Below are 23,944 nucleotides of genomic sequence, written 5' to 3'. Positions count from 1 at the left end.
ATTTAGGGTGGCTGTGATGGCTACCAGGACACTACAGCCAAGCCACTCTCATTACACATCCTTTGTGTCTATGTGGTTTTGCATCTGATAGCCATTATCTTTAAATCATTGAGGTTCCTGCACTGTCTCCACAGTACATACTATATATTATTGTAACAGATCTTGCTTGCTCTGCATTTGGTATAAAATGCTCTCTAGATTTTTGCATTAATTTAAAACAATTCAGGAAAACTAGGGGAAAAAAGGTAAATTTTGTTGCAAATTTCAGACTTAGAAATCCTGAATGATGATTCATGGTCATAATCTAACTAGTTAATTTACAATCCAAAACATTGTGGGTTTGTTTGTTTTTTAAAGGGTACACTTATGGATCAAAAAATGAGTGATACACAATCCCTCTAACAAAAAGCTGGTGTCAAGTAATCCAGGGTTCTGCCCATTCACATGAAAGACATGAAGATAAAACTAAAAAAAGATATTAAACACAGAACGCAGACTGGAATCAGCAGTCAGTTTCTGAAACAAGAAGCACTATACAGTAGTTAAGTATTAAAAGCTCTGCATAAATGTGTGAGCACTTTGAGTGTTTTGGTTAACAATACTTGAAAATGATATGCGAGTTAACAGACTTTTGAATATCACATTTCTAGTATCGAAACAGGGGAGAATCTCATGGATTATAATTGAGCATTTCATTAATTTTTAAAGGGTTTTACTTTGTCCTTTTTAGCTGCAGAGTAAACAAAGATAAAAGACAACATTCATACGTAGGCTTAGGCTACATGCACATTTTATGCAAGGTTAGCAACTACAGAACAGCCATCCTGTTTTATGGTTCTATATTAATGCTCAAAGAGCAATAAAGTTGTTGAAAAGAAGAAGAAAAAAAAAAAAAAAAAAAAAAAATAAAAAATTTGTCTGCAGCCAACACAAAAGAGGTAGCATTTAAGAATCAATGCCGTACTTACTACTGATGCCTACTATGGGAATAAAGACTGTATGGTGCTGAATTCCTTTAAATGCTTCCATCTGCAGAGGGCCAAGGACTCCTCTGGGAGTAGTAAAATTAATTTCCAAAGAATTGATTGGTTAGTATGTAATGATTTTATGCCCGATTTTATCTGGTCCACAGCAGAAGGCAACATGGCAATATACTCAGGTAACCTTTTATAGTACAGAAAACCCAGGGTTAACACTGAAACTACTTGGATAAGGCTAAACACCGCATTCCTAGTACATTCCTTATTAAATATGTTTGAAATAAGACAGATGGCACAAGTGAATCTCTTGTAAATGGGAAAAGAAAAACAGAACAAAAACATCAGGAAACATCAAATTGAAAAACTTTTATTTTAATTAAAAGAAAAAGAAATTAAAGCAACAGACTGCAAAGTACGAGATTTCAAATGATATCCAACGTATCAAATTCAAGGGGAAAACAAAAACTATACAATGCAAAAATGTTAATGTAGCTGGAGCAATTATCGCCTCTTCTGGAAGATGTTTCCCCTTCCCATTCCACCACGCCCTCGTCCTCTTGCAGCCACTGGAGAGCACAAAAAACAAAGATGGCATACTATCAGCTTTTAACGTAGAGTACCTCACTGAACCAGAAATGCACCAATGGTTCAGTAACTTTAATAATACATTCAGTACTTTGGTTGCGAGAAGTACAGTGAAGTCTAATTTTGTATCCTTAACACCCACTTGGCAAAATATCAGTTCTATCTTAAAGGGGATGTGAAGACAAATTGAACAACAATGAAACATTTAAATCAGTGTTTTTGACAGATCCCCCACACCTATGACAAGACTGCACTTATTACACAAGGAACAGAGCAACACTGGACAGAAAGCACTTTTCTCATGGTAAGATTTAGTTATGCTGCACAAACACAAAAAGGCAATCAATGTATGCAATGAGTATAAAAATCACCATCAGTTGCGCCCACTACTGAACATACTGACAGGTGTATCAATCTACTGCAAATCTTCACTCACCTTGTGCTTTAAGAATAGCTGCCTTGCCCCTTCCTGCACCAGATCCCTGGTTCTTGTTCTTCATACTCTTCAGCATAGGAGCATTTTTTAACATATCGGGTAAAATCAGAAAGCGGATTTTGCTGCCACGGATGTAAACTTGCTCCAGCTGTGCCACGCGGCCATCCCGATAAGTCACTGTGATATTAGACATCTGTAAGAAACAAAGATCATTCTTTCAACAAATGTAATCAAACTGCTCTTTAGTGTTTTATTCAAATCAACAGTAGTTATCTAAACTTTACAAAGCCATAAAAGGAACAGTTTTTTACCATCTGATCCGGGACCGATTTTTAAATTAACTGGCTTTTACTAATGCAGCTACCAGATCGGGGTCTCCAGTACTTGATTAGCACAATTCACTCTTAATTTGACACCAACAGGTGGAAAGCTTGGAAACCTTTAAACAACTATGGGGGAAAAAATAAAAATAAACACAAAAAACAGAAATAAATGTTATAATTAAAATGAAAACACCACAAATTGAACCTGAACATTCAGAACAGAGAGACACAGCACAAAGACACTATTATTTGTAATGAAAATTCCTTTTAGCCTCATTAAGCTTTTCTATCTGTGTTGCCACACAAGACATTAAGCCATTTATGGGCATGTACCTGAAAATAAAGTAAACAAAACTTGTTCAAATTATCGAGCAGCCTATTAAAGACTAAACTGTTGATTACTCTAATGAAGGCAGAAAAAAAAGAAAGAAAGAAAAAAAAAAAATCATAAAAACAATACAGTACCAACACTCTGGTTGATGGGACCCCAGGAGGAAGGAGGAACACCATCCACATTCACTTTACACTCTTTATCATGTACTGACCTGGCAGTTCATGTTGTCCTCTGCTTCAATCAGCTTGCCTCTGTAAACCTCTCCAGTGTTGGTCTCACAGGTCACAATGTGTCCTTCTGCCTCATGCAGGACCTTGATTGGAACGCCGATGGACATTTTTCAAGAATGTTTCTGGGAAAACAAAATTCAGCAGAAGAAATGTTACACTGTGCACATTCATAGGCTGTAAGCTCCTGCAAACGCATTTTATTTTCTTTTTTTTTTTAACCATCAAACATCAGACTCAAAATTATATTTAGCCATAAAGTTTGGTTACAGTTAACTGGCTTGTTAATTTTGGGATGCGTTTAGTTACAGAAACACCAGGGAAGCAATCACTTGTCCACACATTATCCTCGCCAATTTATTTTTCACTTGAGTACTGCCTGTGTAACGACAATCAGCTCTCTTATACTGTTTAAAGAGTTGCTGGGAGTTAATATATAACAATCAGTGACCCTCGTTAAGATGGGATAAGCAGGCTACAGTTAACTTCTGATCAATAAAGCAGCTTCGATATTCAATGATTTGACTGAGAGATTCCTCAGTCAAATCATTGAATATCGAAGCTGCGAGAGGAATTAGCCTTCATTAGCGAGCTAGGCTAATGTAAAATAATATATCCTGGTTGCATACAATAATGTAATCCAATTAATGCCATGTGTAACAAACCAAACTTAAAATTACACAAATACGATTTCAACATTAACGTTTGCCTCTTTATTGCAGTAACAAGTTATTAGTTCGGCAAATAGACGGAGCCATATTGGCTCCTGAATGAACGCGCTTGATTCAAACGCCCAAGAAACAAACAACGCTGCTAATGAGCACGGAAAAAAATTACGGTCTCAGTTGAATTACGAGTATTTTTGTGTCTTACCTGGAGTCTATCGTAAAAGCTAGTTTCTTTGTTATTGCTTCTTCTTTTGACGTTGCAACGTGCGCCAGACGCGGTTCCCTACCTTTTGAGCCCTTTTTCCGCTTTCCCACAATCCACCGGCGGGTCAATCGAATGCTTCCTGCGATGCTCCGCAGTGCATTGTGGGATCTGTATTTTTATGGCTTTACGGGTTCACAAGGAATTTGGCGAAAAAAATGATACATCAAATGATCATCAGTAGATCTTTTATACATGCCGTTTATTGTATTTTTTTTTATTATTCCATAATATGTCATTGTTTGTCATATAAGTTACAGGAACTACTCTCTTTTTATTTGATAGGTTATTTTTTCCAATTTATTGATTGATTATCTCTAGATTGATGGCTGGATGTTTTGTATTGTTTTATCTTTAGACCCAAGGGACAACTAGTGGAAATCTGAATAAAGAATAAAGAATGAGCAGACATTCTTATCTGTCTCTCATCAGCTGTCTATGAATCAAGATCTAGGCAAACCAATGACTAAACAAATCTTTAATTATGTTAAAATAGCTGTTGAGCTGACTATAAATAAAAATAAAGTTGCATAGCTGAGAATCTGGAGCTTGAGCATCTGTGGGTCTGTGCTTTTTCTGCTCCTCTAAAAGTAACATCATTTTTAAATTAATCATACTATTGTTAGTAGCGAAGGCTATCGTATGTGGGAAATTCCCTCCCGAAATTACACTTTTACACCTACCATTCACTTCGCAGAACAGCATCACAGTAGCTCCCTGGTGCAGGCCCTGGTGCACAACTGAGCAGTTGGATAGATTCAGCAGAGTCTCCAGCTTGAGAAATAGTTTGTTCTCAGATTCTCTGGTAACTTTTAAGAATCACCAAAACACAAGTTTCAACATTAACAGTAAGGAGGGTAACCCGTTTAGCCAGGTTGCAAAGAAAAAGTCACACCAGAAGAACTAAGATTTGAAGAAAAAAAAACAACAACAACAATAAGAACAACAACAAAAAACCCATGGGGTAAGAAGAATCACATGTACTAACAAATTTAAGTTTGAGACGTTTAAAAAGAAGAACATTTGTGAGGTGTAGAACAAAGGATGCAGTACTTGTAATGGTTATGCGGTGCATTGGTGGAGGCGGGTCATTTATGTGGCTGACTGAAATCATCAGCCAGAGAGGGAATGCACAGAGTATGACTCTTTAAATAAACACTGTGGTCTCTGCTGCAATAAATCTTTTGTTACTGAGTTTCTGACCATTTGCATTTCTTTCTAAAAGATAGCTTAATCATTTTGCATGCTGGTGTCACACATGTGTAATTTATGGCAGCATGACACACTATAAATGTACACACTGGATTGTTTTCCTCCAGGTCATCATACCACAATGGTCCCTTATCTTTTTTATTTTTTATCACTCAGGTATGTAATATCCATAACCAAATCATTTTGATAACCCTTCTCATGCTTATCAAAATATCATAATATGCAACAACAACAAAAAACATTAAAATGAAATGGTTTCACCCATTTTAATTCCCCTCTTGCATGATTACAATGTGTAATAAACGCATACATTTAAGTTTTTGAATAAACACAGTGCAAGTTAGATACGTACCCGTATTCCTGGGTACTCTCTCTGGGATTGCTTTAAGGCACATAAAAGCTGGTTAATGTAGGTCTTTGCCACAGTGGAAGAGCTTTTTAATGAGAGAAGGGAAAGCATTATGGGATAATAAAAGACACCATCAAATGAACCTTCATTTGATTTCCATTGCATTAGGCTTATTGACTGGCGTCAGTGCCAGGCTGCTCTGTAAACATTTCTTACAGAGTGGTCTGTGGTCATGTGTATGTACTTTACCTATGTATGTGTGTCCTTTTCATAGTGTTATGCAAGCAAGCCTTACTCTAAAAGCATCTACAATACAGGCATATGGGGTCATATCTGTACAGGCAAACAAGCTCTTTGTTTTGGATGGTTAGTGAACAACAGTGAACATGTGTTGCCCAGCACTGATCAAATCACTGATCACAACAGCAGCAAAACAAACAGAGTTTTAGTTGTAAGGCCTGTGATGTCATCACACTTCTCACTTATAGAGTTACAACTGAGGAAGTGGAGACTGTCAGAAAACAACTACAGCACCTTACACAACAGAATCTGCTACATCCCACATCAGATCTGCACACTGTTAGACATCTCCACATATGATACCACATATTTTAAATACTTCAAGGTTTTTCTACAGAAAAAATCCTAGATGTGCAGGAACCTCTATCCAACCGATCGTGGCTCAAGAGTTGGGAGTTCGCCTTGACCGAGACTGTTCGAACCCCGGCTTGGACAGTCTCGGTCGTTGTGTCCTTGGGCAAGACACTTCACCCGTTGCCTACTAGTGGTGGTCAGAGGGCCCGGTGGCGCCAGTGTCCGGCAGCCTCGCCTCTGTCAGTGCGAGTGTGTGGCTGGGCCAGTGTCCAGCCACCAGGGTGGCTGTGGCTACAACATAGCTTGCCATCACCATGTGTGTGTGTGAATGGACTGGGTGTGTAAAGCTCTTTGGGGTCCTTAGGGACAAGTAAAAAAGCACTATACAAATACCAACCTCTAATAAAGCTCTGGGCTTCCTCAAAGGGATAGCACCTAGCTACTGGTACACGTATGTGGATGATCCTCAGACTTCAGAGTAGCCACACCCTCAGACAAAAACTGGTCCATCCTAAGAACAAAACTCCCAAACATAATGCCAGATTTATAGGAGGAGTAAAGGAGGTCTTCTATTGCCATCTCTTATGTAGCAGGTTTGTTAGAGAAACTCATGAGAATTTCTTCTCATGATATTATAGTGCACTTCAGACCTAGCCACACCCTTAGAGAAAAACTGGTTGATCTCAAGGACCAAACACAAACTGAGCAACATAGCGTATACTTCGCAGTGCATCAAGGAGAAACCAAGCAGTCACTTGTGAATGACCATCATTGAACGGAGGTGGTGACACCAGCTATCAGCCACCTGCAATGCAGTCTTGAGATCCTTTCCCAGGTGCTTTAACCCCTACTCATACCTTCCCTGAGATGACCTCAATAGGGGCACAGTCTCTGAGTGGTTTCCCCCACAACCCCTGACGATGGTCATGACCAACATCTTTTTCACACTTTGGCTCATGTGATGACTCGCATGATCAATATTGGGTTAACAACCACCTCCAAGTGGAACAACCCACACTAGGGGGCAGTAAGTCACATCCTGTCATGTGACCTATTGAGGTCACTTCAGCCAAGGTGTTTTTGAAACAGAAGAAGCCTGTTGGATGAGAAGTGAAACATCTTCACAACTTAAAGTCTAGTTTCCTTCTTTTTTCAAGCTCTTCAGAGTATCATAACCTGGATGAGTGACAAAGTTCAGTTCAGTGCTGCAGCACAAAAACACCACATAATTGTGACATATTTAAAGATATTTAATTTTGATGGCATACAAACAACACAGATAGCAAAAAACCTGCACATTACAAAAAGTATATTATATTTAAACGTTAAAGTGCACATTAAAAAAAGAAACTCCAAACTAAAAAAATAAAATTTTACATTAAAAAAACAGATTTGCTGTCGAGGCTGATTTGCTGAAATTTCACGTTTGCAGAACATTCTGTGTGTTCTGAGAGCAATATATTTGAAATAACTAAATGTCTTTGTCATGATATTTCTGTGATTTTTGAAGAAAGGGAACAGTCATTCTGTTTTAATGGGAATGCCTGAACATTTACAAAAGTAATGCAGCTTCCTCTGTCTTTCAACTCCAAAATATCTGTTGCTCTTCCCAGATTTGTGGCGGACGTTGCTGCTTCCTGTGCAGAAGATGCCAAAATACCTGGCTGATGCTGGACTTCTGATGGGGTGCCAGTTGCTTTTTGGTGTCCGTTGGGTGTATTACTGTTAGGTACAGAATCTAAAATCTCATGAGAGGCATTTGATGTAGTTTTCTCAGCACCGGAATCTAGAACATAACTATTTACCATTGTGCCACATGATAAATCCTCTTTACTCGTACGGGCAGATGTCTGCATGATACTAGTGCTCCTTACACCTCTGCCATCAGCACTTTCAACCCCGAACACATGCCCATCCCTCTTCCCCAGGATGTGCTGATAGAGAATCTTGCGAAAGGTATGTCTGAATTCTCGAAGGCGGTAGGCGTAGATAAAGGGATTCACCACAGAGTTGGCATGGGAGAGAATGATTGCAATGTTCATCACCCAGATGTGTGGGCGCTCACAGTCCTGGCAAATATGGTTGATGCAATTGATAATATGCACAGGAAGCCAGCACAGAGCAAACAAACCAACGATAATAGCCAGCGATTTTGCAGCGTGTACTTCCTTCTGCAGAATCGAACGAGATGAGCCAGAAGATGGAGTTTTCTGCCCAGGAGCAGGTACGTGTGCAACTTTGAGGCTCATCATTCGAAGCTGTCGGCGAGCTGCCATGAAGATATGGATATAGATGACCAACATTATCACCAAGGGCACCAGCACGCAGCCAAAGAAATTGAAATAGACCATATAGTCAAGGGGAACCACTCCCTCAAATAAGCAATGAGTCATTCCTTCAGGGCAGCCTTGGCTTTTCGTGGCAGTGGTAGTGGAGTTCCAACCTGTTTAAAGAAAACTGTGATTTATTGCTAGTTTCATCCAAAAGCAAAATTATAGGGTTTCAGCTCAGCTCAGTTTTGCTCAACAATCTCCTCAGCAGTTAGGACCACTTAAACATGCTTAATAATGCAACTTAAACATGAAAACATGAATAAATAAATGTATGCTTGCCACTGCCAGTGCAGATAAGAACACAAGCCCTTTCTAGAAATACATTGTTGATGCATTTATCCATTTACACAATACAATGCAATAGAATTGTTGTAATAAGCAGTAAGAAGATATACAGACTGAAGCGGGGCATCCTCCCTTACACAAGAATAATGTTTGCTTGTTTGCATCAAAATACCTCCTCTGCATGATTTTGACTATGTAAAGGAAGGTTGTTTCATGTTTCACACAGCATCAATTAAAGGCATTGACTCTGTGTGGGAATTGGCAAAAATCTTTCCCCACCTGTGTTCCAGCCAAACATCGGTGTCAGGCCGATGCCCACTGAAAGAACCCAGCACAGTGCAATGATGCCCTTTGCCCTCTTCCCTGTCACCAGACTGTTGTACCTAAAAGTTTGAACAGAACACAAACATGCATTATATATGCAGCCAGTTGCTTTATCTACTCTGTCAGTGATAGCATTCCCTCGAGACAAAGTCAATACAGTTTAAATGAAGAGAAAATGATTTGTGCGCTGAAGCATTAACACTTTATTCATTTAATAAGCGAAAGCAGGACTTCAATTGGCCCGCTTTAAAATGCACTTACAGTAATCTGATTATCTCTGCAGTGCTGATGCCCATTTGTAGCTATGGTAATTAAAGACAGCACTCATCAAGTGTTCAAAAATCCCTTTAAAAAATAATGATTTCTTAAAATTAAAAATATATCGATTTCATTAGGGCATTAAATTTTTTGTACAACACTCCCGTTGTGTTACATAAGTGTAAATGAAACTGCTGTTGTTGTAAAGGACATTTCCATTTAGGTCAAGTTAGAACATCTGAGCATAAAAAAATCACATAGTGGATGCTTATATCAAATAATTTTCACGCTGACATGTCACATTTGAGTGATATATTTTAGTTTTAAAGGTAAAGTACTGTGCAAAAGTCTGGAGCTACAGCTGATTTCTTTATATTTTGCTTAGAAAGCTTGAATTCAAGAACATAAAGTTGTCAAATACAAATACATTTATATATGTATTTCTAATGAGGTCAGCTACAAAAATAACTGTTCTCATAGGCCAGGTTTTGCCTACTAATGCTCTGCACCAGAACCAAACCTACAAAACCTTAATGAAGGTGTGGACATGTATTTATTGTGGCCGGCCTTGTTATGTATGTTTCTGTTTCACAGCAAAAAAAAAAAAACTCTTGAAGGATATTTAAGTGACTCATACAAATATGATTTATCAAGTTTTGCTGCAGCCAGTTAAGTCTAAATTTAACACTGGAAAAAAAGCTTGTGTTGTTTTAGTTGTGGGATTTATGATAGTTGGTGTTCATTTATTTGGAATGAGAGAGGGAAATGTCATCAGAAAGATAACACAGCACTGTAAACGCAGTGTAAAAGTTATGTCCTGTCCTGTACCTCTTCCCTTTCCCAGTCCTCACCCTGCACGTTTAGAGTCCAGTCCCTTTCTGCATTTCATTATTAATACTAGTATTTAGTATGTTGTATCTTTCAACTGCATTTTATATTTTCAGTCACAAAGAGATGGTAATTAAAACATGATTAAAATGTCTCTACACATGCAATCGTCAAAAAAAAAAACTGGAAATAAGGAAGAATTTGAACTGGTACAATTCTATTAAGCCTGAAAGTCAATACTTGGTATCATTACCTTTATTCTTTATTCTTAGTTAAACCTTCTTGTAATTTCTTGAAGTAGGCTTCGGGAATAATTCTCCAGGCTTCTTGAAGGACATTCAAGGGTCTTTTTTGATAGTGTTGCATTCTATCCAGGTATGCTTTTACTGCATTGGCAGTGTGTTTAGGATTGTTGCCATGCTGAAAACTTAGACTAGTACCAATCAGATGCCTTCCAGATGGTACTGCATGGTGGATCAAAGTCTCATGGTATGTCTCTTGTTCGTAATTCTGTCAGTTTTGACAAGGTGTCCAGCACCACTGGCTGAAATGCAGTGCAACCCATGACAAAGCCTCTATGTTTCTTACAGATGGCTGTAGACTCTCAATGTTCTACTGCTCGCCTGACCTCCTCCATACATGTTGAAAACAACTTAAACCAAAAACTTTCCATTTGGATTCACCATTCCAAAACCTTCTTGTGTAATTTGGCATATCTCAGCCCTTTTTCCCTGTTTCTTGACAGCCATTCTCCCACTGAGATCATTTTGGATGAGGCTTCAGTGAACAACAGATGGGTCAACTGAATGCCCGGAGAAATCTCTCAGGTTCTGTGTCAGGTTCTGTGTCTTTGCTCTGTTTTTTGATATTTCTTGAGGACATGGCTTTCAGATACTGTTCATCTCCTATAAATACGTTTTTTGGCCTGCCACTTCTTCTACCTTTGACTTATGTCTGTGCTGCCTTTGGCATTTTTCACAGATCAGATTCAACTAAAGAAGTGGAAACAAATTATGTATTTTTCAATAGACTGCTAGAAACAAAGTGTCTAAAGATATGGCTGAAAATGTCTTCAGTAAGGGTTGATTTTATTGGCTCAGTGTTTAGCTCTCTCGGATCTGCCTCTCGGATCTGGATTTACTGACCAATAGCTGTCCTTACAGCAATGCACAGTGTGGTCAAGTCTCTAATGTTTTGTGCAACCACTTAGTGGATCCTTGATTACTGTGGTCTATGCTGAGCACTACACTCAGTCAGTAAATGAAGATTTTAAGAGGACCTCAAGTCTCTTTGCTATACTTTTCCGGATGCTTACCGGATGCCCGTGGTGGCTGTAATTACTTAAATCTTTAAAACAGATACAAATTAAATCTGGTTCTATTATGTGTTGACACAACACTGGTTTAGCTCCCGAGTTAGGTGCCGTTTTCTATGTTTCAATGATTAATTGTTATGAAAATGGTCAAGTACAACAACTGTTTGAAAACTGAGTGAAAAAGCAGCCATTGTCCAAAGAAAGACCAGAAAGCCTGGTAAAAAATACTGCTCAAGACCGCTTTGAAAGAAATTACAAACAAGTCCCCAGGAGGACCCAGGACATGCTGGGGAGATTACATCTCTCAACTAGTTTGGGAACGCCTTGGCATTCCTACTCCTGTTTGAGCACAAAGAGGTGACTCGGGAGAGGGAGGTCTGGGCTTCTCTGATTAGTTGTCACGCCGCCTCGGGTAAGTGGTAGAAAATGAATGGATGGATAAAAGCATTGGAAATATAAAGAAAGAGGGTTTACTCATGTCTTTGCACAGCACTGTATTGAAATCTTCATATGCACAACTTTTGATGCAGGAAAAGAATTAATGCAGAAACCTGATTAAGGAAATAGAAGTTGACAATCACCATGAATTATCAGTATACCCAGCATCACCTTGCATACACTGACTTAACTGTCTGTGTATTTTTGACTGAGATGTTGCATGGCCAACCTGGTAGCACTAGGCTTCGTAAAGCCTCCTAATAACTACATGATTAGTTGTTCTCTGGTCATTGGTGCTGGGGCTGTGTCACATAAAGACACAATCAAACTGTTATGCAACCGCTTATGCAAATGCGTCACCTGCTTTGGATTATGGCTCGGTGGTGTGTCAACAGATGTGTTGCAGAAACAAGGAGCTTTGTTTTAAGCTTCTAAATAAATGATCCATTAAAGAGCAATACTATTTGAATGCTGCTGATTTACATGAATGCTAATCATGAAAGCTTTAAGTAGATTTAACCAGTTCACCTTCAACAACACTAACTCAATTAAGCCTGTCGAGCGATGGAGCCATGTTTGTCCGCAGCTGGACAAATTAGCCTTCATTTAAAAATAGGATCTCTCTATAATTTAATGCCCTTTGCTACACCACTGCAGTGCATGTGAACATTTGACATCTGCTGCTGATTCTGCAGCTGGAATGTATGATATCTCAGTTGAAGTTTCATTACTTTCTCTCACCTGAGTGGGTTTTTGATTGCGATGTAGCGGTCCACAGCAATAGCCAGCAGACTAAAGATGGAGCTCTGAGTGAGCACGAGGACGAAGCAAGCGATGAACAGGCAGCCGTAGAAATTTGCACAGAAACCAGTACTGAAAACATCACAGATTCAAAAAGGGTGTTTATCACTACAAACCCTGCCAAAAAAAGCAACAGTACATTGTGACAGATCTTGTAGTAAAGGATGCAGGTAACACGAAATTTGTCTCATTTCCAAACTGAATAAAAAGGAAACAATACCTAATAGCGATAGCGAAGGGAATCGCCAGCAGTCCCACAGCAATATCAGCGATTGCCAATGACACTACAAAGAAGTTGGTGATGCTCTGCAGGTTGGAGTTGAGGCAGACGGACCAGCAGACCAGGACATTCCCAGCCACAGACAGGCAAGCAATCACCAGCTCCAGGCCAATATAGACCAGACTGCTATTCGGCATGGTTGTTTTATTCCACGTTTTTGCTTTCTTTGTGCCGTCATCCCACACACTCAGCTGCTTCACATGTTTTTAGACAAAATACCTGCTCGCCAAACCACATGGTATGACTGAACAACAGAGCGACTGTGTCACAAAAGGACAGCCGAGGCAGGAAGTTCCCACCACAAGCCAGTGCACTTTGAGGTCTTCTTGCACCCTTTGGCGTCACAAACCCTGCGTCAGTCTGTTTGTCTTCCTCTTTCTTTTTGTATCTTAAAAAAAATAAAAATCTCTGTTCTGTTGGGTAAACTTGGTCACAGGTGGCAGTAGAATACACAGGAGGGAAGTTTCCACAGTGGCTGCAAAATTAAGAGCAGTGTTCTGGAGAGAGAAAGAGAACACAGTATCTCTGTAAAAACAGATTGCAGGCCGTACACATACACATACACATACAGGATTTGAAAAAAAAAAAAGAAACGAAAAAAAAAAAAGCCATTTATCTCTAGAAGACAAGGGGGCAGGTGTTTTTTTTAACCATACAGGGCCAAAGCAGACAGCCCAACAATGGACCTTTTATTTTAGGAAAGATTTCCCAAAACCCTTCTACGTGCTAATCATTCCCCAGACTGGCATGGTTTCCTATGAAGTCACTGATAATAACGCAAAATAAACCACCCATAAATTTCAAAGAAATTGTTCTATTACTGGATTTTCTTTGCTGGGCGTTTTACTACATTTCTCGACTCTGTATGTTAGGTCTATTATAGGAACACATTACAAACTGATAACCTTCAAAAATAGACCTGTATTCAGTTTGCTGAGGTAAACCACAGGGTAGTGAGAAGGAGAAACAGGTCAAGGATGCACTGAGCCTGGAAAGCAGGTAGTGCATTATTGTTCTAATAACTAAACTCGTTGTAGAAGTTCGTGTGGGAGCCTGCTTGGAATTTTAATGAGATATTGCAGATTAGTGTGTTGAACCTTTTTTTCTTCTTTGTAAAATGTTAAAACACTATGTGTGGGGTGAACAAGTACTGGTCCAACCCAACGGGCTTAATCATTTCCGGACTGAGTTTATAAAAAGACTGATAATGCTTGTGGCTGGAGGCCACAAGACTAATTTTGCATAAAGCCCAGAGAAAGTAGGGAAACCACCTAGCTCAGCTTTGTCTAAGACCAACAATATGCCTTACAGATTAAAAAGCTCACTTATTAAACTACTTTATCTCATTTCCTTAATCAATGCACAAACCGATACAAAATTAAATGAAAGGTGTGTTGGTTGTACTCTCAGCTTTCTTTTCCAATGGATTCTGGGAACTGTGATGCATTAAGTAAAATACATGAGATTTTATCACTTGGACCCCACATTCCTAGGACAAACGTAATTGGAGATGTTTGAAAATAATTCTCAGGTGGCTTTGTGTCTGGTCACTATAAGTGTGTAAGTCCTGTTGTAATTCTTCATGGCATCAATCTAACAAGCTGCTGGAAATATTCTTCAAAGATTTTGGCCTATGTTGACACAATAGCATCACACAGTTGTTACAGATTTGTTGTTTGAAAATCCATGATGTATATATCCTGTTCCGCCACATCCCAAATATGATCTATTGGAGTGAGATCAGGAGACCGTGGAGGCCAACTGAGTGCTGCAAACTCAGTTGTGTTCCAGAAATGCATTGTCCTAATGGGAGAAAAAAACTGGCTCAGATAAACTGCTCAGTCTCTCTTCCACTCGACCTGACATCAACCTATTGATGAGCTTTGTGTTTTGGTTAGGCTGAGGTTAATAAATCATTTTATATTTAAGTAAACTTCTTGCATGAATTCCCTCCTTGTCATCTACTTTGAACAAGTTTGTGTTAACCTACTAACTTAGCTTGTGGTTTGCCAAATGCTTATCTAAGTTGAACTGGGTTTTGAGTACAGCTAAAGTAGTTGTGGTAGTTGTGGTATATATATATACATATATATATATATATACATATATCTAGCAGCTGGATAGCGTAATGGTTAGACTACATGCCTTTGGAACAGAGGATTGCAAGTTCAATTCCTGCCTGGGGCGTCTGTATCCAGAAAGGGTCCTAAGGCTAGACCCCCTATGCTAAGCAAGCCTACCGCATACATGAGCGAGACAGATAAATATGAAGTCATGTTACCGACATGCCCGACATATACACACACACACACACATACATATATATATATATATATATATATATATATATATATACACACACATAGCTTGAAACCTGGACCCCCCCGTAGTACCTTCAGAAGGTCTGCTAGATGATGTTAATGCAGTACTACGGACGATACCTACAGCCACGCTTACTGAGACTAACAAGCTGATCTACAATACGGCAGCAGTGATCAGTGAGATGCTTGGAGAAGGAGGCTAGAGGGCAAGATCAAAGTGGCACGGAGGGAGGTTAGCCAACTAACGGAGTTGCAGAAAGGTGTGACAAAGAAGGTGCATAAAAAAAATAAAAAAATACAGCAAGCTGTCCATACCTGAGGCCTTGGAAACTGCCAAGCAAAGACTCACAGCCTTGGCCAGCCGCTTGAGGAGGTACACCAGAGAGATAGAAGGCAGGAGAATAAACCAGCTGTTCTCCACAGAACCAGCAAAGGTGTACTCTCAGTGGCCTCCCTGAACAGGGTCCAGTAACCATCATGGTGGCAGACATCCAAGCAAGGGCCTCTAGTATGAAGAGTTGGACAGCACCAGGCCCCGACATGGTTCACGCCTACTGGCTGAAGAAGATGACTGAACTCCACGAGTGTCTGGCAGCACAAATGAACCGGCTGCTAGTTGATGAGAGACACCCGGAATGGCTAACCGAAGGTCGGACGGTCCTGATCCCCAAGGACCCCAAGAAGGGACCGGTCCCATCCAACTACTGACCAATAACCTGCCGCAGTACTACATGGAAGCTCCTGTCAGGCATCATATCGGCTAAGATGAACAGGCACATGGGTCAATACATGAGCAGGGCACAGGAAGGGATGGGCAAGAATACCAGAGGCGCAAAACACCAGCTACTGGTAGACAGAACAGTCAGCTGAGACTGCAAGACCAGGCTGACCAACCTGTGCACTGTCTGGATTGATTACAAGAAGGCCTATGACTCAATGCCCCACAGCTGGATACTGGAATGCCTAGAATTGTACAAGATCAACAGGACCCTAAGAGCCTTCATCAGGAACTCAATGGGGATGTGGTGCACAACACTAGAGATGCTCTGTCCCCACTGCTGTTCTGCATAGGCCTGAACCCCCTCAGTGAGATCATTAACAAGACTGGCTACGGATACCGACTACGGAACGGAGCAGTTGTCAGCCACCTCCTGTACATGGATGACATCAAGCTGTATGCCAAGAGTGAACGAGTCATCGATTCACTGATCCACACTACCAGGATATACAGCGATGGCATTCGGGCTGGAGAAGTGTAGTCGGATGATAACAAAGAGAGGGAAGGTAGTCAGAACTGAGGGGATCGAGCTACCAGAGGGCAACATTGCAGACATAGAGGACAGTTACAAGTACCTGGGGATCCCGCAGGCGAATGGGAACCGTGAATGGGTGGATGACTGAACGTGTAAAGCGCTTTGGGGTCCTTAGGGACTAAGTAAAGCGCTATACAAATACAGGCCATTTACCATATATATATACACACACCCATTTACCATATATATATATATATATATGGTAAATGGCAAGCGCTTTACATGTTCAGTCATCCACCCATTCACACACACACATACATATATAGGTAAGTAAGTAAGGCACAGGAGTGCATGCATCCTCCTTTGTATGCTTAATTGTCTGATCACAATAACAGACCAAACATGTTTTCTCTTCAGTGTGACAGAATGTGGATGAAGACAATGTCTTTGGAGAATTTCCCTGTTTTCCAGGAAGCTCCCAGTTTCTGGTTGCTTTTTGGTGCTGGTAGAATTGCATAAATACCCACCACAAGTATCTGTCTGAAGACCAGGGTTAAGACGAGGGTTAAGATCAACTTAAACTGAATAACTAGGATTAGGGAGCATAAACTCTGTGACTGGTGCTTCACCATTGTATTTTTTCTTGTGGGTTTCTGGCCTTACTAAACACATGGCTGGACTGATCTTGTGGTGTAACTATGTTGCAAAGTTAACCTTGAATAGTGTTGTGAAATATTTAGCTTAGTAATTTTTGTCTGGTAGCTTTGCGGTAGACCCCATTAACTGCTTTGATTTGCTGTGAGCTTTGTTGTAGCTTGGTTCCCTCTTTGTTGGTGTCTTGGACATTTTGGTTAGCGTGGAAGTTTTTGTTTGTAGGAACCTTGTTGTGTGTTACTGTGGTTGATGCTCATACTTTAATTCCAGCTTTGGTTGTCTATTGCTGGAGTTTTGGCAATGCAATGTTGTGTTGGTGTGTATGTGGTGTTGGGCAGTTCTGATGAGATCTGGTGCTCATTTAGGTAGCAACGATTAGATTTTCCCTTGCTGTTCCTAGGGTAATTGATTTTTTTGCTTTGTTTTGTCTCCCCCTTGTTGAATCCATTTGCAAGGATAGATTTGCTATCTAGAGCAGATACTACTTGGACTCTTCTGTACACAGTCACGTGGTTATCGTTTGTGGGCCAGGTTGTGTGGTTGCCATTTTAATAAATGGAGATGTTTTAATCTTGCCTTCTGTTATTGCTTTTTCTCTTTCCAGAATAATTCGAGATGCCAACAAGGAGCCTTCATGTTTTTTGATTGTGTTTTTGTTTGGTTTTGTTTTTTTGTTGTTGTTGTTGTTTTTGTTTTTTGGTTTTTTTTTGGGGGGGGGGGGGTAAGTAAACTACTTGGTTGAACTCCCTCCTTGTCTCCTACTTTAAGCCAGTTTGTGATAACTATGGCATTTAACGATGTTTAGTTGCCACTAAGGAGGCCAACATGTGCCAAGGAAATATCAGTGGACCACTATTAGCAGCCTGATAAAAAGCAGGAAGGATCCACGCTTCCATGCTGTTTGCACTAAAATTCTGAAACTACCATCCAAATGTTGCATTAGAAATCTAGACTTATCAGACCAGGCAATGTTTTCCAATCTTCTATTCTCCAATTTTGGCAAGTCTGTGCAAACTGTAGCCTCAGTTTCCTGTTTCACAGGTTCAGAGATGTTCTTCTGCATACCTTGTCGTGTAAGAGGTGGTTATCTGAGTTACTATTTCCTTCCTATCAACCCAAAGCAGTCTTGCCATTCTTCTCTGATCTCTAGCACCAACAAGGCATTGACTACATGTGACATTGCAAGCCACTTAAATAACATTTGTTCCCCATTCTGATGCTTGGTTTCATGGTTACCTGACAAAATACATTGAGAAGCTGGTATTTGTAATGTAATATGAATTGTCATGGTGGAGGCCTTCATCAGCAGAAAAATCTGTGAAACTCATTAAAACCCATTTAAACATCCACAAATCTCCTCCTTCACATTTCCAGGCCAGTCCCAGCCTTATGTTTGGCACCTGTATTTTAGATGATCTCAAGTTGTTGTTGTTTCATAGTATTCTCTTAAATGCCTCCAGTGAGAATAAACTAAAAGTAATATTACACTGAGGAATATTCTTCAGAGACTCAGCAACAGCTTCTTAGTACTCACCCCCTCTGCATTAAATTCTAAACTTTCCCTTTACCCTTAAGTGTGGGCTGGCTGATTAGAAGCTCAAGGGTGTAACTGCTGTTGGAACATGGTAATGACGCCTTCTTAGTTTACCTGATCAAAACATTGATATGACCAAATCTGACTTTCTTTCAAGATTTTTCCTGAAAAAAAAAAAAGAACTATAGTAGACTTACAATACACTGATAACCAGCATGTTCCTTTGCCTGAGATTATATTTTTGAGGTATGTTCAATTTCTGTGAGCCGATCATGACATGGTCCTACCAAGCCTTTTTTTAGGTTAATAATAAAACATGTTTGGTCATTTTTATTGATTACATCTTTATTATACCAAAACTATTCTGAGAGAACAGTGGAAGTTACTGAATACAGTGAAAGCAAACTCGATACAACCAACTTCCTGCAGAGGTATGAGGTCTAGATATGAGATAAGATTTGACGATTTGACGATTTGATAAGATTTGAAGTGTTTCTTAGTACAAGACTTATTCACACAAATTCCTACAAGCACCCTGTTTAATGCTTGAGAGTTTTTAATGTAAAATTCACAGTCTGGTGAATGCACTGGGGGCAATTCAGGGTTCAGTGTCTTGTCAAGGTCTTGTCAAGGCATGTCTTTTGTCCTGCCTTCCTTCTCCCACCACAACTGGTCATGGCAGATGGCCGCCCTTCCCTAAGCCTGGTTTTTCCTCCCCACTGTTGCCAAAGTGCTTGGTCATAGGGGCTCATTTGGTTGTTGGGTTTTTCTCTGTATGTATTATTGTAGGGTCTCCCTTACAATATAAAGCACCTTGAGGTGACTCTTGTTGTGCTTTGGTGCTGTATAAATAAAATGGAATTGAATTGAAAATTGAAAAGGATTTTTTTGACACGCATACTAGAAAGGTCAGGGATCAAACAACTGACCTACAAAAAAGATGATGAACTCCCTCACCTCCTGAGTCACAGCCACCTAATCCACAACAAAAACACCATAAACAAAAAATAATTTTAAAAAAATATATACGTAGGAGTATTGGCATCAACCGAAATGGTTTTTTTTGGTTTTTTTGCATGTGTAAAAGTGTAAAAGGTATGAGCTATCCATCCTCATAAGCTGCTTTGATCTCCTTGCGTCAGTAAGACATAAAATACTTCTGTTCATACTTAATGCCTTTTAGGACTGTGACTCAATTTCAGTATTAAACGTAAAGTAATCTGAAAAATGTTGATATTATTGTAATATTTGTGAGAGGTTTTTTAAAGTTTCAGTTTTAAGTTTCAGCTTAATTTCATTGCAGTGTATTGAGCAATATCAAAGAACTGCAATGCCGTGCACGGAAAATAAAATTTTTCCCTTTCAGTGCTGAGCTATATTGAGTGAATTTGATTTCAATATAGATGAATTTTCCATACTCTACTTACACTAAGTAGCGATATCCTGTGTGTTGCAGTTAATCCCAAGGCATTATCATAAATAGATATTTTATTGCTATATGCATCTGTGCTGTATGCTCTGTAGATGTGCTCTCACAGCCAGTAAAACATATAAAGTGAAATAACAGCTATTTATTGTCCCTAAAGACATTCATGAATGTTTAAATACAGTTTCAGATGCACATTTCTTACTCTGCTGACCACATATGTGCAGCTCTACTTGCATTAATCCCGGCAGTACACTGGACCAAAGTCCGACTTTTCCCTCTTTTATTCTCCTACTGGAGCTTTCTTAGAAGCAAAAGAAATTTAAAAACCAGGCTTGGTCCAGCAGATTTACAAAACTGAAGCAAGAGACTGCATGAGCATGGAAAACTTTCAGAGTTTGATTGAGAAAACTAAATTGGACTTTTAGTTTAGAGACTATAACATAAGATATACATTCTGAGTTTACCTAATACTTTTCCAGCACATTGCTTTAACCTTCCCCTTCACTTTACCATTATGGTCATAGCTGTACATATATATAGATTCTCATAGCAGCCTTGGAGGAAGTGATAAGAAAATACACATCCTGCTGGAGGGGATCTGCCAGAGTCCTGCCAATCAATGTGCAAGTTCACCAAAAGTCAAACAAATATAAGAAAATTTGGTTTTGTTACTCCTGGCAGCACTGTGGGTATGAGGGAATGAGGAATGAGGGAAGAACTGATCTGACAACATACTGGGAATTCCTGACAGCAGGAACAGACAGGACAACGGAGAGGTAAACAATGTGCAGGGCAACCGAAAAGCTTCAAAACGGTGTAATATAATATTTGCCCTGTGACGGAAAAATACGTACTAACTACATGAACTGAGGTACAGTGAATGCACTGCTTCATCTTATTATAGCAAGTTTACTACATTACTACATTTTTTCAAACTTCAGCCGCGTTAAAAAACAATTTTCAGTAAAACGTCCCCACTCCATTGCAATAAAACTTTAATATATAAAATAATGACACTTTGATTTACTGGTTGAAGAATAAGGAGTAATCCAAGCGTGTCAGACGTACCGATGTTATTTGAGTGGGCGTTTACCCGGGAGACACCTGTTCCTCTGTCAACTTACAACTTCGACTTACTAATTATGTCTGAATAGGAAGAAAGCTATTAGTTATTTCTTACCTTATTTTTAGAGCGATTGGGAGGGGGGGGGAGTCCTTTTTCCTCCACGTGTTCAGATGATCACTGTTCCCGCAGTAAATTCAAATTTAATAAATTAAAAGCGCTGGGGAAAAAAAAGATCAAAAAAGGGGGAAAGAATTTAAACCGGCAGACGAGGCAGTGCGTATGTTTGACAGGAGAGGTCTGAAGGTGAGCACCGACTCGATGCAACAGGAAAACGCTCACCCGCAGCCTCGCCTCGCTTCTCGAGTGTGTAGGCTGATTATACTGCTTAAGTTGTGGGGACATAAATCTGTTTAGTCATACTCTTTTGGGTCCCGCCTTCTTTTTGAGAGCAAAGCCAAAGCCGTTGCTATGAGCCACTAATTTTTCGAGTGTGGACTGAACTCTGGTTAAAGTCAAGAAAATGATATATTTAGGTAAGGTTTGTTGGAAAGTTGGAAAGGCTTGGAAATAAATTCAGGTCGGCGCAGTGTTGTTGATGTTAGAAACACGACTGTGTGTGGGTGAGTGGCTTAGAGGAATGGAAATAACCGATCATAGAAGAAAGAAAGTGATATTTAAAGAGCAGAACTCAATTAAAATAAATAACACACCGACTACTACTTCCATATCAATAAATAAACAGCCATAACGTCTCTTCTGAGCTCGCCAATTTATTTATTTAGTCTGAATTAGTGTGTTTGTACATTACACGGTCAAATAGTACTATAAACTGTGAATATCCTGAATGATTATGCGCGGTGGAGTTCCTCTATACTGTACTGAGTGATGATCTGTCATACACCAAACTGCGGTATGTAAAGAACCAAAGAATGCTGTATGCAAAATGTCAGTTTTTATGGCATCCTGTTTATTATATCAGTGGTTTGGGAGTCAGATATTAGTTCTGGTTCCTGCTTCTAATAAATTATGCATTAACTTTACATTTGAAGTAAAATAAAAAGCTGCTCTTACAGGCTATTCAGGACTTTATCAAATATGGTGCACATTAAAAAAAACACATGGGAAAAGCTCAAATCCGTACTGAATGGTGTTAATCTTTTGGATGTTCGGGCATCACTACTAAAAAAGGAAGAAAGATGGAAATCACTGTATGGGTTCAGAAAAACTTTAAATAAAACAACAACAAACAAAGTTTGTTGGTGCATCCAAGTTAAACTATGCAGGAATCTCAAAGATGCCAAAAAACTGTCCCTCTAATGATCACTTGAGGCTGGCTTCAAAAGCGAGTCATTTCTCACAGAGTCATGTTAAAAATACAAAAGTTAACAAACTATACAATCTTATAGGTATAGTTTTCCCCTTAATAACGTAACCTTTCAGATACTGATAAGGGTTAAACTTAGGGAAGTGACTGCTTTGATTGACAGATGTGGTAACAAAGGGAACTGTAACCAATACCTGTCTGTTAGTGCTCATGTCCTCTAATCCGACTCACTGACCGAAACCTTTACACTACAGTGCTTTTAGGAGCACATAATGGAGTGATCTGATTTAACATTACAGCTTGCTGTGTCTTAAGAAGCTTGAGCTTTTTTAGTTTCTGTATAGTGAAATTCAAGTATTTAGTAACTGGCTCCATGTGGTGTACACATTCACTTAGCTAGCCAAAGATTCTGTCCCAGGTGGAAACAAACATTTGGAGGTTGTATAAGGAAGGGTATCCGGTGTAAAAGTCTGCAATATCGAATATGTGCTGATACCTGCTGTGGCGGTCCCTTGTAAATATGGGAGCAGCAAAAAATAGCTTACTTAGTATTAACCAGAAAATAGTTTTGTGTATAAACAAAGCTTCCTAAACTTTATTTATGGTTCCTAAAAAAAACAAATGGCGTCACTAAAACTGCTAATGTTTAACAACAGTGGATGATGTTATGGTGGCCATGTCCATTTTTTATCTACAGTCTATGGTTAACACATCACCATGTAAGGAAGAAATATTTATACACAAGATTCAGCTACCAGCTTCTGTAGGCCGAGCTCATTTAAGATGAATTGAGGAGAACAGGAAAACTGTCAGAGCCATCATCCCACGATCCCAGGAGGAGAGGGACCAACCGGCTTGTTATCAGCGCGCTCTTAAAAAGTGACTCTGAAGAGAAAGAGTCCAGGTGCTAATCTGTCAGCCATTGAAAAGATTTGATGCATTCTGAGAAAAAAAAATACAAAAACAGCTGAAACTTTTATGTTACGCAAGAATGGAATGACGTTTTGATTGATTTCCTCAGTTACCCAAAAATGTGCAGAGTTGCCAAAACATGACATGAATCAACACTGTGGTAACGTCGTGTCCCAACACTTTGGGGTTTCTAGAATCAAAATAAAATCTGAGAGTATTTCTCCAAAAAACAATCAATTTCAGATTTATTAGATACAAACGTCTCGTTTAAATTAAACAAATGTTTTAAATGATTTAGAAAAATGTTTATTGTGTTATTTTTGTGGAATTTCTAAATGTTTCATTAGCGTTTTTGTGCACTGAGTTTTATAAATGTTGAACATCCAAAGATTAATTTTTTTCTTTCTTTTTTTTTTTACAAACTATCTCAAATGATAAACATGATGCCCAGCAACATTACGATGCATATGTAGTTAATGTTTTAAACACTGTTTAGCCTCTCTAGGTTTTCTGGATAATACTATACTACCACAGACTTCACAAAAAAAAAAAAGGGGGGGGGGGGTGATTTTGTTTAGATACAGGAGATTTTATTTAGCATTTTGTGTACAAACATAGG

At 39.3% G+C, this 23,944-nt stretch overlaps 2 protein-coding genes across 3 annotated transcripts; both read right to left on the bottom strand.

Moving 5' to 3' along the window:
• Positions 1 to 1,331: 1,331 nt before the first annotated feature.
• On the bottom strand, positions 1,332 to 3,912 carry snrpd3l (small nuclear ribonucleoprotein D3 polypeptide, like). 2 transcript variants are annotated; one of them, XM_040053508.1, is made up of 4 exons: positions 3,841 to 3,912; positions 2,870 to 3,010; positions 2,002 to 2,194; positions 1,332 to 1,546 (listed from the first exon to the last, which is right to left on the bottom strand). In XM_040053508.1, the coding sequence occupies exons 2-4, from the start codon at positions 2,993 to 2,995 to the stop codon at positions 1,482 to 1,484; spliced, it is 384 nt and encodes a 127-aa protein (XP_039909442.1). In that variant the 5' UTR covers positions 2,996 to 3,010; positions 3,841 to 3,912; the 3' UTR covers positions 1,332 to 1,481. The 2 variants fall into 2 exon arrangements, with proteins under 2 accessions (XP_039909442.1, XP_039909441.1); XM_040053507.1 differs by having other exon boundaries at positions 3,759 to 3,889.
• Positions 3,913 to 4,774: 862 nt separating this feature from the next.
• adora2ab (adenosine A2a receptor b) lies at positions 4,775 to 23,777 on the bottom strand. Its single transcript, XM_040000668.1, has 5 exons — positions 21,204 to 23,777; positions 12,773 to 13,329; positions 12,493 to 12,624; positions 8,868 to 8,971; positions 4,775 to 8,413 (listed from the first exon to the last, which is right to left on the bottom strand). The coding sequence occupies exons 2-5, from the start codon at positions 12,967 to 12,969 to the stop codon at positions 7,455 to 7,457; spliced, it is 1,392 nt and encodes a 463-aa protein (XP_039856602.1). The 5' UTR covers positions 12,970 to 13,329; positions 21,204 to 23,777; the 3' UTR covers positions 4,775 to 7,454.
• Between the last annotated feature and the right edge of the window lie 167 nt (positions 23,778 to 23,944).

The sequence above is a fragment of the Simochromis diagramma genome, unplaced genomic scaffold, assembly GCF_900408965.1.
Source record: "Simochromis diagramma unplaced genomic scaffold, fSimDia1.1 OVJJ01000596.1, whole genome shotgun sequence".
NCBI lineage: Eukaryota > Metazoa > Chordata > Actinopteri > Cichliformes > Cichlidae > Simochromis > Simochromis diagramma.
This window is presented reverse-complemented; position numbering and strand designations above follow the sequence as displayed.